This window comes from Chanodichthys erythropterus, chromosome 17 (assembly GCF_024489055.1).
Source record: "Chanodichthys erythropterus isolate Z2021 chromosome 17, ASM2448905v1, whole genome shotgun sequence".
NCBI classification, from domain to species: Eukaryota; Metazoa; Chordata; class Actinopteri; order Cypriniformes; family Xenocyprididae; genus Chanodichthys; species Chanodichthys erythropterus.
The window spans coordinates 17,569,863-17,586,287 of NC_090237.1; the positions used below are offsets into that span (position 1 = coordinate 17,569,863).

Genomic DNA, 16,425 nt, shown 5'->3' on the forward strand with positions numbered 1-16,425 from the left:
TGAACAGCATGCTCCATTACTCTTTGTAGTCATTCTCTACATTCATTTGGGAATGCCACCATTAATGCCACAACAAGGTGGAACAGCATGTTTTGTGTGCTGAAAAGCCTCTTAAAGCAAACATGAGCACACACGGTTTACTCTGCAGATTATGATCAGCCCGTGACATTCAGTCCCCACCAATGGGGTTTAATTAAGAACGATTGAGGGAGGTGAGTGCATCTGTAGCATTTACAGACAACATATTCCCATCAGTCATTGTGCTGAAGTTTCTACTGAGGAAGTTGAAACTGACAATGGAGCTGGTCTGAAAAGACTCTTTTATAAGTGATGACCAAGCATTGAATCAGATTCTGTTTATTGTATCTCAGCCATGCTTGTGCCAAGATTATTACTTTGTTACGGACAAAAAGCAGTGCTCACAGGATGCGCTATAAGCACAATTAGATTGTGGGGTATCATGAGGACAACTTTGCAAGAAATACATCCAGACATTGTTCAGCGGGTTTCAGCTCAACCACGCAACAAATACATGCATACCTAAGTCAGAAACTCTCAACAAAGGGAATCTTCTTGAATAATGGTGTGTCAGTCAAAGACATTTTCCTGCTTTTATAAAATTTGTATGCACCATGCACAAGCATGGACAGTGAATGATTATTATCAGTGCGTGTAACGAGGTTCGTAAATGTGGGAAGAAGGAGGCGGGAACCGGCGAACGTTCAATAAAACTTTAATGTAAAATAAACAAAGAACAAAACGAAAGTAATGCCGGCAGACCCTCGCGGACGTCTGCCGGCCACACAAACATAATAAAACATAAAATAAAGTCCAGGCCTGGTCCTCTCTCGTCCTCCACGGTCGTCGCTCCTCCTTTTATGCTCCCGGAGCTCCTCCGTGAGAGACTCAAGGCCGGTGCGCCTCCCAGGTGATGCTCGTTATCACTTGCGTCACCGGCCTCGCGCCGTTCCCTCACGGCTCTCGCCCGCCCTGGTCGCCACATACCCCCATCGCCCCTCGCAGGCTGGGGGGTACCTCCGAGACTGCGCTCTACTCCCCCCCGGGGCCTGTCTCGGCGGCCGCAGCACCTGGGGGTAAGGACAGATGAGACGAGAGAAAGGACCAGGCCTGGACTTTATTTTATGTTTTATTATGTTTGTGTGGCCGGCAGACGTCCGCGAGGGTCTGGCGGCATTACTTTCGTTTTGTTCTTTGTTTATTTTACATTAAAGTTTTATTGAACGTTCGCCGGTTCCCGCCTCCTTCTCGAGTCTCTCACGGAGGAGCTCCGGAGGCAAAAAAGGAGGAGCGACTACAATGAAGGACGAGAGAGGACCAGGCCTGGACTTTATTTTATGTTTTATTATGTTTGTGTGGCCGGCAGACGTCCGTGAGGGTCTGCCGGCTTTACTTTCGTTTTGTTCTTTGTTTATTTTGCATTAAAGTTACGTTGAATGTTCGCCGGTTCCCGTTACAGTGCGGTATGTAACATCTTAGATAATTAAAAAGACTAAGCTGTGGAAAGCAGAAAAAGTATATTTTCTAAAGAAAAACCTACCACTACCTTTTTTTTTTTTTTTTTTTTTTTTTTTTTTGAGCCTGGCTTATAAGGTATGCCTGTTATGCAGACTTTATGCCCAAATAACTTTTTTTTTTAATATAAAAGCATTATAGATATCTTAAAATTTCTCAATTTATGAATAATTTGAAATTATTCATTATTCAATTATTCATTATTCAATTATTCAATTATTCATTATTATATTATATTATATTATATTATATTATATTATTAGTAAAATATGTTGCTATGAGCCAGCTAGATATAAATCAGTGCTGCTATGCTACATAATTTAGAAGCAAAATATTAATCTAATCTTAGAAGTTCAAACAGGTGAATAAGTAAAAGTCAGTATCAACAGACAGTATTTTGTTAATTTTATAGGCTGTGTGTTCCTTCTTAACACTGTTTGTCACTTTATACGTTGACTCTCACTTTCTGCTCTGGTTTGTTGATTGTCTTTACAAATGGTAAAGGGAAGGCGATCAATACATTGGCTGGGTAGCGCTCTATCTCCCTTTCTCTCTGTTTCTCCGCTGGGACGGAGTAGGTGATGCCTGCCTGAGTGCATCACTGGCTCCTCTTGGCTGCTGGTCGATAAGCAGCCACTGATAGCAGGTGTCCTTGCATTGATCCGCCCTGCTTGTTCTTTGTCTCTGGTCATTATGGAGATGTGAGAGTGACCTTTCCACTGTGGTGTGCAGAATAGAAGAAAGGACAAGTACAGAGGGCTAGAGGTGCATGTGCTGCTGTGTGTAGCATGGGGCACAGTCTTTAACTTTGGATCTAGCACACAGGTAAACCCTCAGACATCTCCAGAAGTGACAAGGGGAAGTGACAGTAAAGAGTGGAGCAGTTGTCAGTTCAGTGACTCTAAATCATGGGTGAAGACAGGGAACGTTAGAAGGTAGAAGACAGAACTGTGATATGTATAAGTATAGTTTGTTAACTTGCTCTGCAGATTTATAGAGATTTGTACTAGCTATACTTTTGCTACATGGTAAGGATGTCAATATGACACATCAATTCAGTACAATTTAATACTTTATTATAAGTTGAACTGTTTTTGTTTTGATGTCAAATAAAAAAAACTGTGTGTGTGTGTGTAGACATATGTGTATAAATATATACTCACATAGTAAGCTATCACAAAGTTACTTATTTTACTATAATTTATTTAAATTATAATTTTACAATATATTTTTAATAATAATAATAATTATTAATTATTTGATAAATTTTTCAGATATATGTACACTGTAAAGCCCGATAAGTTACGGTAACTCAAACCATATGAAGAAACTGATTGTCTTAAACCATTTAAGTTTTAAAACCAATAAGTATGAGTACTGTAAACTCATATACATTAAGTTAAATTCTCTTATATTTTAGTGTTGGTTTAGTCAATCATTACAGTAAACTCAACTTAAAGATTTTGAATTCAGGTAACAAATCTAAGTCTTAAAGGTACAATTTGTAAAATTTTTGCAGTAAAATATCCAAAAACCACTAGGCTAGTGTTATATATTTTGTCCAGCTGATTACTAACAATATCTCTAATGTTTTCAACTACTTGTAAATCATGAGAAAATTCCCATTCTAAACAGTGACACGGGGCAGTGCAGTCGCCTGTCAATGACGCAGTTACCTTTGTTACCGCTTTTACTGACGTAGAAACCACATGACAACAGTGCCGTGGACAAATGCGGAAGTAGAGTCTAGCGTCCAGCAAACCACTAGCTTGCTTCAAGCAGTTCCTTATTTACTTCTTGCACATTTTATGGTGGATTGTGTTAATTATTTATGGAACTTAATTACTGTTTACCATCTGCCGCTGGTTCTGTCGACAAGGACAGCTCCCGTAAACTCATGACCGGAAAAGCGGAAGCGGTGCCGGCGACTGTGTCATAATAAAAGTCCCGCTGCTCGTGAGGCGTGTGTTGATCAATCGCTCCAGCTCCTCGTTCAGCTCCCGCAACACTCGGTCCTGCTCTGCTTCATACTACAGTAACGTTAATAATCGCATCCACGAACATGAGTTCTTCCAGACTCCAATCCCTATTCTTTTGCACCGTCCGTTGAGATGGAGACCACATGTCCCAAGTTTCCACTCTAAAACTTTACGTCATAAAACTACGCCTTTGTTTTGAATAGGCTTCTAGCGACCTCTAGCGGAAAAAAATATCACAAATTGTACCTTTAATAACTATATAGCTAAATGGTTTGAGGAAACCGATTGTCTTAAATGGTTTAAGTTCATTAAACTCAAAATAATATCGTTTTATTCTTTTCACCACAATGGTAGCCTTACAAAACTAACATAACAGAACCCCCTGTAAATCCCAACATAACACAACATCAAACACTAACTTATATCTGCCTATGTTAATATTGTGCAAAAACAGCAACAACAACAAAAACACTTAAATTTCAACAGTCTAATGCAAAGCATGCTGGGAATTATAATTTGCTGCAACTCAATCATATTAAGTTCATCTCACTACAATCAAATTTTGAGTTCACTCAACTTTTTTCTATTAAGTACAATGAACTTTAATTATTATTTGACTGAAACGAACTCATTTCATTTAATTTCACTGTACGTTTTTACAGTGTTTATAAATACACGCACAAACATATATACTTTATGTGTGTGTGTTTTTGTGTATATACATACATTTTGTATTTATTTAATCAATTAGTCAGTAATTTAGTTATTTAGCTTTCTTTTAGTTATTTTTTTAGTTATTTGATTAATTAGTCAGTAATTTTGTCACATTTTTTAATCAATTCACAGACCAATGCATACAATTCAGATAGTAGGATAAATACCCTTTATAATATTGATAACAATCAAATAGTATTGTTGCATTCATTAAAAAATACACTTAAAGAGTCCTTAACATGCACAGAACCTACAGAATATGTAGAAACAGATTTCTCCAGTAACCTTGGAAAAAAATGTTGCGCTTGTATTACTTGTCATTACATTGTAAAGCTTCAAGATTAGAGCTATTCAGATACATTCAAAGTTACTAGAGTGCCACAACAATCACGATTACTTTCAACACTCAACAAAACCATTGCTGCATTTTCCAATTCACAACAAGTCTTTGTTAAGGTAGCGATGAGAGCAGCTTAAAAATAACTGCTTGTTTCATCACAATTGTGAAGCAATCTGATGTAAATGACTGGAGCAATCACAATCCCGACTGAAGTAAACACAACACACTCAATTTAGTCTAGGGAACTGTTTTTCACCTTTCTTAGTGTATCATCCAGCAAAAATCAGGCCCCTGGTAAACTGCAGCGAGGATGTTTTCTTAGACCTTTTAATGCTCTGATTACTTTATCATCATATTTTATTTGCGTTCGCAGACTGTGCGACTTCTTTGTGTTTTGCAGGTACTGCAAATTGCCTTTGTTATCTCTGATGAATTGTGAAAGATGTCAAACCAACTCACTATGCTTTCCCTAGTAACTTGGATTGCTCTCTGTTGTGACAGAATAGGGCTGAAAGAGAACGCTTTCTCTCCCAGCTTGAAGTTTCAAAGGGCCTTTGAATTATGTGTGACGGGGTTGAAGATAATGAAGGGTGTTGGAATGTGTCAGAGCAATGCTGCAGGATTTGTCAGGCTGCTACCCCACTGAAAAACGTTTCACATCGTCATTGTTTACTTTAGTAGATTAAAATGTCTCTGTGTGTGTGTCTCTGGATGCATCATTTGCTGGTATTATTCGAGAATGCCAATATGTTTTCCAGTGTGTTCTGTTTCCATGGTGTTTATTTTATTTTTTTTTTAGATCTTGTGCAAATTATGGTGCTGTGTAAATGTAGCTTTAGGTTTACTTTAAGGAACTAGAATGAATCACAGGCTCTTATGGAAGTTAGTAACTTTATTTAATGAGTTTTATTAAAACTACATGCATATAAAATACATTTGAGAGTTAAAAATATGCAGTTTGTGTGTGTGATGACCATATAGTGTGCTGTAGAAGCTATTACTCACCTCTGAGTCTCTCTCTCTCTTTCGCTTTCTGCCTCTCCATGTAATTAGAGTCTGTGAGAAGCTCTCTGCCATCCAAATAGATTAATTATGAAGCCTTGTGTGTGTGGAGTTTAAGTGTTGAACTGTGAGTGGGGAAGACACGAATCAAAGAAAATCAATTTAGGGTTGATGTAGCCACCTCATCTCACTTCTCCCCTTAATTTCCCTCATGCTCTCTGAAAGGGCTCATCATAACTAAAGTGACATTCTTTCATGTTCCATCTGGGGATAAGGAGAGTTGTGTGTGTGCATGTATGTCTGTAAGCAGATGTGTGCATTTGTTACATTCAGATCTGAGACAGGGACACTTGCTTCTTAAAAGAATATTCTAGGTTAAATAAGGGTTGGTTAAGATAAGTCAGTAGAATTTGTGGCATAATGTTTACTACCACAAAAAAACAGTTCTTTCTCTTTTTTTCAAGGCACTTACAATGGCAGTTAATGGGATCATTTTTAGAGGATTTAAAAGCAAAAATGCAAATCAGATAATTTCTTTGTAAAAAGCACTTACATTCATTGTTCGAAAGTTTGGGGTTAATAAGATTTAATATTTTTTAAATATTAAATCTTATCAAAAGTATTCAAAAGTGAAGACTATTACGTACATGGTTTATGTTGTTCTTTTAAACCAACCACAAACCACAAAACCAATAAACAAAGAGTATAGTTTAACTCTACACAGAAAACGTTAATAAGCGATTTTTTTCACACTAAAATGTTAATATACATATTGTTTAGATCTTGTGTCAACACTATTGAAACAGCATTTTCATGTTTACAAATGACCCAGTTTACTTCCATTGTAAGTGCCTCATTAATCACTGCAATAACTTGCTTTAGCTCTAAAACAACTTTCCATTTCCACTACTGTCACTTAGCCCACACAGTTGTACACTGTTAATCAATACCCTAATAGCTTAATTCACACAGTGTTTTAGCAAACTTTCATTCAATCTGACTTAATTCTGGTATGAAACACCCACTTTTCACTTTATTATCTAGTTTAATATCCTGTTTCACTTGGAAATATGTCATATTATGGAAGTAAAAGGGGTTGTGACCATCTGCATTGATTTTAGGCATACTTACAGTTTTTGGTGCTGTAGAAAGCATTTTGTTATCACCATCCTTGTGTTCTCAAAGACCTGAGGTTGGATAAATGGATAAATGGTCGGATTACTTCGTTTTATTTTATTCTGACCTTGTAAAATTAGGGTTGAAAAACACCTGTAGAGCCTTTTTTTCAGAAGAAAAAACGATGGAACAAAAAGAGTTTTTAGCCCTTTCCGCAAACTGTTCATCCAGTGAATGAAAATGCTCAGAAATGTAATCAGCTCCGTTTATTTAGAATTCTGCAGTCTGTTCAAGATAAGCCCCATTTTTAGTTACAGTCTTTGAAAAGCTCAATGATAAACATCAAAGTGCCTCTTGAGGCGGTTCTCCATCACTCAGTCGGCCTTTGTGTCTCTCCGAGTTGGACTGACTTTGGCTGAAAGAAGAAGGTGGAGTGAGATAGAGATGGAGGACAATAAAAGGAAAGGACGGCATGACTGTTAATGGAAAGGAGACGGAGAAACCTTAACTGAGAAGGTAGATGAATAGAGAGGTGTGATGATTCATTTAAGCTTCTTAAGCTATGTATATTTCCAGTACCATCAATTCTGGTGAACTCAACTTGAGAAGTTCAACTTAAATGAGTGATGTCAGATATAGTAACTTCCTTTAGGAGAAGTGCAGTTTGATTTGTTTTCCCTCTTGTTTTCTTTTTCATAACTTGGACTTGGCAGTGTGCTTCTTCCTGGAGGTTTTTTTTTTCTTTTTTTTTTCCTGAGCGGGGGCCACAGTGGAGGCGCAGGGAGCTGAATACGTATAGCTGTGAGGGAGGTGGTGTGTTAGTTTCCCTGGTGCATTATTGATGCTAGCTGTACACAATAGGGAGGGGAGCACTTTGCCTCACAGTTTTTCTCTCTTTTTTTACAGTATTCACTATGCCTTGTGGCTTGTGGTGTGTGTTTTCTCTCTGTGATCTGTCTCTCCGTCTCCTTTTTCTCACCATCTGTCTCGCTTCCCTAAAACAAGATACCGGTCTCCTTACTGAGCTGTTATCAAAACTCACTTAAGGCGATAGAGAAACATCCTTCCAGGGAAGCAGTAATACTTTAATCAATGCAAACAGTGGCAAGGAAAAAAATGAGTTAAGGTTTTTCTGGGTGGCGTGTGGAAAGACATCACAGAAGAGTGCCCGTCTACTGCTTAGTCAAACTCTCCATCTTCCAACCACACAGAGTTCTGGGAGGTGAAGCAGTATTCCATTGGTCTCGGCTGGTTTTAGATGATGACAGGGGCGTTGGGGGGGGTATGAGGTTTATTTCACAAGTTCGCCTGCCCATTCAGTCTAAATGGTTAATGGTAAAACAAAGTTGGCTTGCTGTCCTCGAAAGAGGCTTGAACCCGAGTCTCAGCTTGAGTTTCGAGTTAAACCCCCTCTATGACAGTACTGTGTAGAAGGAGGATAAGAAAAATAAAGGAGGAGATGGGGAAGAGGAGGGATGCTGGGAGAATTGTCGCTGGGATGACGCAGTGACTGCTGCTTATATATGCTCGTAATGATGATTGACAGAACTAAATGTTTAGGCTCCTCCCAAACCTACGTTTGGAACTACATTTAATTTTTCCTTTATTTCTTTGCAACATTCCCAATTGTTAAGTATATCATGAAATATCTGATATTCTGATTCTCAAGTACACATGTACGTAAATGTATTTATAATGCATTTATAATGATATGTTAGTTGATCTATAATGGGCGATGGGCGGCACTGCTATTCAGAATTAGAGATGTTGGATTTACAACACGTGAATTCATCCATTCTCTGAAAAGACATGAAAGTAGTTGGTGAACTGGGAAAAGAATAGAGTTTATAATAATTACATTAACTTTATAATTACATACACAGTGTGTTTCACATTGCTCCACCTTGGTCAGACGTTGCTCTGTCTGCGCCACGGACTTCTGAACCATCCGCTGCACTCTGTCTCTCCACCCCTTCGGCTCTGTCTGGCTCCACCTTCTCTCCGGTTTCACCTCGGCCCTCAGTCCCACTGGCTCCACCTCAGTCCTCTGGCACCCTGGTTCCACCTTGGGCGATCGTCGCTGAGACTCCACCTCGATCTCCAAAGCCATTGGTGTTGCTTGTGCCCATCAGCTCTCCGTCTTCGCCTTGGGCTCCATTTCCTGGCTCCTCCCTGGTTCCTCCCACCATCATTGCCACTTGGTTTCTCCCCCAACTATCTCTTCTTCTCCGTCTGCTGCACTCTGTCTCTCCACCCCTCCAACTCTGTCTGGCTCCGCCTTCTCTTCGGCTCCACCTCGGCCCTCAGTCCCACTGGCTCCACCTCAGTCCTCTGGCACCCTGGTTCCACCTTGGGCGATCATCGCTGCGACTCCACCTCGATCTCCAAAGCCATTGGTGTCGCTTGTGCCCATCAGCTCTCTGTCTTGCCTTGGGCTCCATTTCCTGGCTCCTCCCTGGTTCCTCCCACCATCATTGCCACTTGGTTTCTCCCCCAACCATCTCTTCTTCTCCGTCTGCTGCACTCTGTCTCTCCACCCCTCCGGCTCTGTCTGGCTGCGCCTTCCCTCCAGTTCCACCTCGGTCCTTATTCCCACTGGCTCCACCTCAGTCCTCTGGCATCTTAGTTCCACCTTGGATGCTCGTCGCTGCGACTCCACCTCGATCTCCAAAGTCATCGATGTCGCTTGCGCCCATCAGCTCTCCATCCTCGCCTTGAACTCCACTTCCTGGCTCCTCCCTGGTTCCTCCCACCGTCTTTGCCACTTGGTTTTTCTCCCAACCATCTCCTCTTGTTCACTGCCCTTCGCCAACCCCTGATCCTCCTCCAGAGCCCCCACCCTCCCTGATCAGTTGGACTGAGGAGGCATACTGTACCGTATATGCATGTTATGTTTAATTTTGTTTTCAATTTTAATCTGTTTGCTTGTTTCCTATTTTCCTGTGTTCCTCATTTAGTTCCCTTGTTTGTTAGTACCCACACCTGTTTTGCTTTCTCTTTGATTACGCCGTCAGTATTTAAGCTTTTCACGTGATTGTGATAACACTAATAAAAGTGCATACAATGTGCAAAAACACTTGGGACAACTTATGAACTCAAAAGTAGAACAATTTTTAGGAATATGTGGAAGCAGGAACAAAACCAGATTCCTTTAGAGAGATTGCCCAGATAATACATGTCCTGTAAGTCACTTTGGATAAAAGTGTCTTTTTAAATAAAGACTACTAAATGATGTGCTTCTTTACAGATGTCTCAGGGCAACTTTTTGCATAAAAATGAGTGACACCCCACTCCCTCCAGCTGTTATTTGCAGTTATTCTTCCTTCATTGTGTTTCGTGCCCAAAGGGCACTATTTAAATAAGAGTTCAGTGAACATACCTATTTGCAAGTTAAGAGAAAATGCAACAGAGGGTAAAACAAAGCCCACACTTCCCCGCTGGTTTGTGTAAAAAGCATCTAAGGCAGGCTCATGGTCATTTAAAAGTCAAATCCAGCCATTGAAGAGCATAGCACTGAGGGACCTTTGAACAGACAGTGAAGTCAATCTGAGAGATTCTGTTTATACTCCACCAGCACTAATGGAGCAAATCAAACACTCTCCTGCCTCAGTGCGCCATGTCTGTTTGGTCTTGCCTGAAGTTTTTAGAGGAGCCTGGACTATGAATTGCTGGGGTTATCTGAAATGCAGGGGGTATATGGGACTTTCCACTGGGAAGCATTTGGGAATGCTGATTTTTTTTTTTTTTTTTTTTTTCTCAACACAAAATCCCTGTGACATTGAGTGTGATATGCATAGTGAAGCTTTTTTAAGTTAAGAACTCCCATGATACAACATTCTGTGAGCAGTTCTTTCCAGGGATGTTCATGCTCAGGGTGAAATGGATAATAATTCACCTCATAATATTAGGCACATTCATTACATTCAGCCTGTCTAATATAACAAGCTTGAAATTTGACATCAGTGATTTCATAATTACTCATGTAAGGGCACAGCTAATAAATGAATCATAAAGCAAAACCCTGATTGACATTTAGAGCTGACGATTTTTGCATCTAGGTGTCCTTGTCAAAAATTTCCTGTCTGCATTTGGTTTGATCTACAAATTGCTGAATTCTAAATATATGACAGGAATTGATGACTTCCTGCCCTTTGTTTTGTCTCTCATGTGTCATTTTACATAGGTGTGAGTGATGCGTTAGATGTCGATGTGATTTTTACCCTCAAAGCGAAGTCAATCTCTCATAAAACACACATCACCGCTCTGCGAAACGATGTGTATCTTTTGCTTCTGACACTTCGTAGGATTGGGGAAAAATAGCCCGTCAGTTCTGTTCGGTTTGAGATATCATTCTCTCCTTTCCCTTCATAGGAATGTGCTTTAGATACACCAGGCTCCAATGCTGGAAGCAGATAGTTATTAGTAAGTCGTGAAACTGAAAGAGAGCTATTAGGGTGCAAATGAAGCATTGTGAAATCAAAAGTTTCCCCTGCACGCAGCAGCCTCCTGAAGGCCAACTGATTACATCTCACCAGGTGCAGGTGGGGGAGATCCATTTTCACCGCCACACTTCTCAAATCCACTCATTACAACGTGCTGCCTGATGAAGGTTTGCACTCATTAATTGGTTAGGGGAGGAGAGAGAGCATTCAAATGAACAATTATGGCAAAGGAGTTTATCTTTTTTCCTCCACACGCTCCACGGCATTTTCAAAGTGTCTACAATCATAATCCATTTAGTGGATACTTTTCCATTTTGTTAATGTTCTGGGGGTTCTGACCTCACAGTTTGAATGCTTTGCAATTGCGTATGGCTGAACCACAAAGCGTCACGTGCCATACAGCACACAGTCCTCCTCTCCTTGGGTGGTATAGACAGAAAATTTGTTGCAAGGCTTTACACAAAGGAGGGTGGCTGGCTTTGAAATATGTTAAAAAGGACTATAGTTGTTTGAACACAAGTTATTATTGTAGACAATCAACATTTGATTTACATGATGTATTGGTAAATGTTGAAACTAACATTAACTAAGATTAATAAATGCTGTATTTTTCAGTCTTAGTTCATGTTCACTAAAGTAGTTAACTAATGAATGAAACCTTATTGTAAGGTTTAATGAAACCTTATTGTAACACCCCCCCCCCCCGCCCCCCCCATGTAATATATGGACATAAATTGTCTTTCCCTGCAGTAGAGTTTTTCACAATCTATATGTACAATAAAGATCTGCATCATCTCTAACAAATGATAGATGACATTAGCAAGTTGTTTCCTACAGACTGTACAGTATAGCCTAAATATCCACCTCATCCAGCTCTCATTTTATTTTTTAAAGGGGTCCTATTATGCTTTTTTGCCTATCAACTTTCTTTAACATGAAATGTTGCGGTTTGAGGTCTGAAAAAGGTCTGCAAAGTTCAAAGTCCACTTTAAAGGGAGTTATTCTCTATATCAGTAAGCACTGTTTCTGAACTGCCTAAAATGCCTCGACTGTAGTCTTGAGTTTTGCGGTTGACCAATCACAACACACTAATCCAGTTGACCAATCGGAGCACAGTGCACTATTTAGACAGAGGTGCTTCAGTTCATAGAGACCGGAGCTAAACAGAGCATTACTGACAGACTGGGAAGAGAGGTGCTGCAACAATGTAACATACAAGAGGGTTTTTTTTTATCATTCAAACACGAAAACCTATTCTAGTAGACCCCAAAAACAAAATGAAGACTTTGAAAAAGGGCATAATAGGTAACCTTAAAAGTATTCCATTACTATTTCAGTGTGAGAAACCACTGCAAATGATTCAGTGGGTGAGTGAACTGTCCAAATGAAATTAATGTCTTTTTAAATTACACATCACATACTGATTGAATTATACGACTAAAGGTAAAATTGGACAAACTGAACATTTTCCTTTCTTTTTGTTTCAGTTAGCCTTAATTTCTTAAAAGTAAAGGTTATTTTTTTGCTATTTTGTTTTATAAATGTTGCTGATATTTTATAAATAAACACGTGGTCAATATTAAAATTGCTGTGAAAATAAATGTGATAGATTGATTGATTGATTGATTGATTGATTGATTGATTGATTGATTGATTGATTGATTGATTGATTGATTGATTGATTGATTCATTCATTCATTCATTCATTCATTCATGCATTCATTCATGCATTCATTCATGCATTCATTATTACAGCGTATATTCAGCGTACATTTTCATCAGAAGTTTTGTTTTTGACGAAGTTATCACTGTTCTAAACTTTGTGTATATTTCATAATGAGCTTTGATTTTACTGAATGTGTCTTCCAGGTTCTTTTATGGATAGGAGGTTAGCAGTCACCCAAAGAGGAGGTCAGCTGGAAGCAGAGGATGGGTCTAACCCATATCACACTACACAGGACACAGATAGAAACCTGCCCCTGTTCACGACCGCTCCTCCTTACAGTGGCCTCGACCACCATCCACCTTTTAAGCCCTACCGGCCTTACGACCCCCGAGGCCAAAGCCACGAGCAGTATTTTCAAGACAGCGGAGGGGCAGCTCACCATCCCACAGTGCCATCCTCTAGTTCCCATCTACTCCAGGATCCATCCACACAGATAGTCCCACACGAGGACGCACCTCCATTCTCTGATGTAGCAGCTCCCAGAACCACCACACTGGCTCCATCGGCCCCTGCCCTCACCCAGCCCCACATACCCAACATTCAACACAATCCTTCAGCAGAAACTCAGAGAAGAAGCACAGAGGAACCACCCAAATCTGTGACTGTAGCGTCACTGACCACCACTGACGCACACACATCCACACCGCCTGCTTCCAAGGAGTTAGATACAGGTGATGTGAGTCCAACCTTAAACAACAAGCCTATCCCGGTGAAAAGAGACAAAGAAAAGTCCTCCATGAGCAAGGTACATGGCACTCCAGGAAGTGATGTTGCTGTAAAAGCATCATCAATGTCTGGAGATTTGGATGACGAGACCACCACCTCCACTATCATCACCACAACTGTTATTACGACCATGCAGACTTCAGGTACCATTCGCACGATCAGCGTGACTAAGATTTACATAATTTCAGTTTCCTGATGCCTGATTCAGGGCTCTTCACAGGTTTACCTGCCCTGCTTGTGCCTAAAGATGTGGGTTTTGAGATGCCACTGGATAAGTGCTTTTGTGCCACTCTATTTGACACCTTTCTTACTATGACTTTAATAGTATTGTCAGAATGCCCATAAAACATAAGGTACCACCCATAATGTTTACAATAATTGATGTTTAATTGTGATTTCAATCTTGTTTTATCCCTTTATAATCACAGAAAAAACATACGATATTATGTATGAAAATATTTTTTAAATCAAGAGCATGTTGAAAATGAATGAAGAAAATTAATATTAATTTGTGCAATTCACTTATAGCATTTAAAACAACTGATTTTATTTTTTAGTGTTTTATTTAGACAAAACAGTATAGAATTTTAATATCTATCTGCTTGTCAATATAAGTCAGATTTTTTAATATCAGTTCCTTTTATTGAAGTTGTTTAGCCTATTTATTTGTGTATAAGTGTCCATATAATAAGAAACTTTGATCTGATTGGGCTGTTGGAAGTGATGCAGTCTAAGTATACATGGCTTCCTTAAGACCACTAGCCAACTAGTTGTTCAGACGACCTACTGACATTTTGATTATGAAAATCGATCATTTTGCACATTCCTAATAACTCAAGCATAAAAAAAGTCAAGCATATGAATTTATATGGAACGAGAACTTATCTTGTGACTAGCAGTGCTTAACTCTTGAGGGACATAAAGGAGCCAACAGAGCAGAAAGACCTCAAGGCTACCAGAAAATATTCGCTCACCTGCCATTTCACCAGAATTGTCCACATGCTTTTACACAGCAGGGCAGGAAAACTGACCCTGTTGATCCAGACAGAAAATGAGAAAACCTTGAAAGACAATTAAAGATGGGAGAGAATGCAATGAAGTGAGGTGGAGAGAATGAGATGGCCTCTATTGATGCACACTTTCTCTGTCCTTCTACCTTTTCTAACGCAGCTCCATGCAGCACCAATTTCACATCGCCGGGAGGCTACATAGAGACGCCACAGCAAGCCAGGAGTTGGTACAATACGAATGTGGACTGCACATACACCGTGACAGTCTACATGGGCTATGGGGTGGAAATTCAGGTAAATTCATCACACGGTGCTTTTGTTATTGACCCAGTCTCTGGAAATGATCTAAATTACTGTGGTAATCCAGTTTTGCTCTTTTATTCTTGAAAGGTTAAGTGTGTAATTTCTGTGCCTGCAGCAATAAACAGAATTGCAAAAATAATGATTGTTTTCACACGGGTTTTGTGAAAAATCTTTCCTTGTCAGGCATTGGCTGGGCAAAAAGTCAGCCTTTGTCCCAAACTGACCTCGTTGGTTGATTCGGTGTTGCTTTCGAACTGGTTGGAAATGTTTTAGTAGCACCACCACAGAGACACAGTGTTACAGTATGCTTTGCAGGAATCAACCTGCAAACTGCTTTTCTTAAATTTGTCTCAGAGTATGAGAAAAGGCATATTAATTTCATTTTAACATCTGAAAAATTACTACCTTTTGCTTTATGAAGTTTCTTTAAAGTAAAGGCCTTGTGTTAATGCAGCTGCTGTTTGTACATAAGCTGACAGAAATGGATGATGTATTTGAATGGTTTGGGTTTTGTTTTGGACCTTAGTGATATGCCTACCTAGACAACGTTTTGTTATCCGTATCATGAATTATCCGCAGCAGATCTATACAGGTGGAGCTGGGGAAGGTGGAGAGTTTCCGAAAGCCAGCTGCAACTGCTATAGAAATGCTGACCATGTATTTGATGGTAGAGCAGTGAGCTCATTGGCTGCTGATACAGCAGGAACCAATCAGCTGTGCCCTATAGAGAATGATGTGATTGCAAGCAGATTGAGTTGAGCACCTATCAGCCTGTGCCATCTGGCGTTTCATGACTTTATATTAATTTAGTAATTAATTTGTTTGTTTATTTATTTAAGATGGCGAACAGAGTCGGGAAATGTCAATTCTACGTACAGTATAACTGTATTTTAGTCAGTAGTGAAGAATATTGTTTAAAAATAATTTTGTCTTATTAAAAATCACCCCCTAAAAGTGAGCCTAAACAGTACTATTTTCTATTTTTTTATAATTTTCTATTCTTTTATTCTATTTTCAATATGTTAGTTTGTGCTAAGTTTTTCTCTTTCATCACATACAATTCGCAAGCAAATTTTTGGCTAGGCTCCATTTTCAGGATGCTGCCTGTGTAGACAGTAGCTCAGTTGTAGGCAAGTTCGGTCCTAGAGAGCCGCTGTCCTTCAGAGTTTAGCTCCAACCCTGAAAAAAAACCTTCAGCTGCCTATAGCCTTAAGCCGGGCACACATTTAATGATTGTAAGGCCGATTATGAATGTAATTTGATACTTACGACTGATCATGTCCAATCGGCTCGAGTCAGAGCCAGTTGCGTTCAGTCTGTGTTTACAGTTGGTGCTTAAAATCGTGCAGTGTGCTGCGTCTAACGATTCTAGTCTTAGAATTTTAGAAACAGTCATTGCCAGTCCTCCCCACAGTCCTCCTCTCCTTGATTTGTCTCAAATTTGATAATTCCCACTTCTGAAGTAGTGATTATGAGCAAATCGCATTCAAGTTTCGTTCAATTTTTTTTCAAGGAAAGTCATCTTTACAATAGC

The 16,425-nt window shown here is 39.6% G+C and overlaps 1 protein-coding gene across 1 annotated transcript in view; it reads left to right on the forward strand.

The window, feature by feature from the left end:
• The window catches only part of sez6b (seizure related 6 homolog b), a 228,114-nt gene that overhangs the window by 94,159 nt on the left and 117,530 nt on the right, over positions 1 to 16,425 (forward strand). The window contains exons 2-3 of the mRNA XM_067364937.1: positions 12,996 to 13,721; positions 14,749 to 14,882. Of these exons, the coding sequence (XP_067221038.1) occupies positions 12,996 to 13,721; positions 14,749 to 14,882 (860 nt within the window). The remainder of the gene's footprint in view (positions 1 to 12,995; positions 13,722 to 14,748; positions 14,883 to 16,425) is intronic.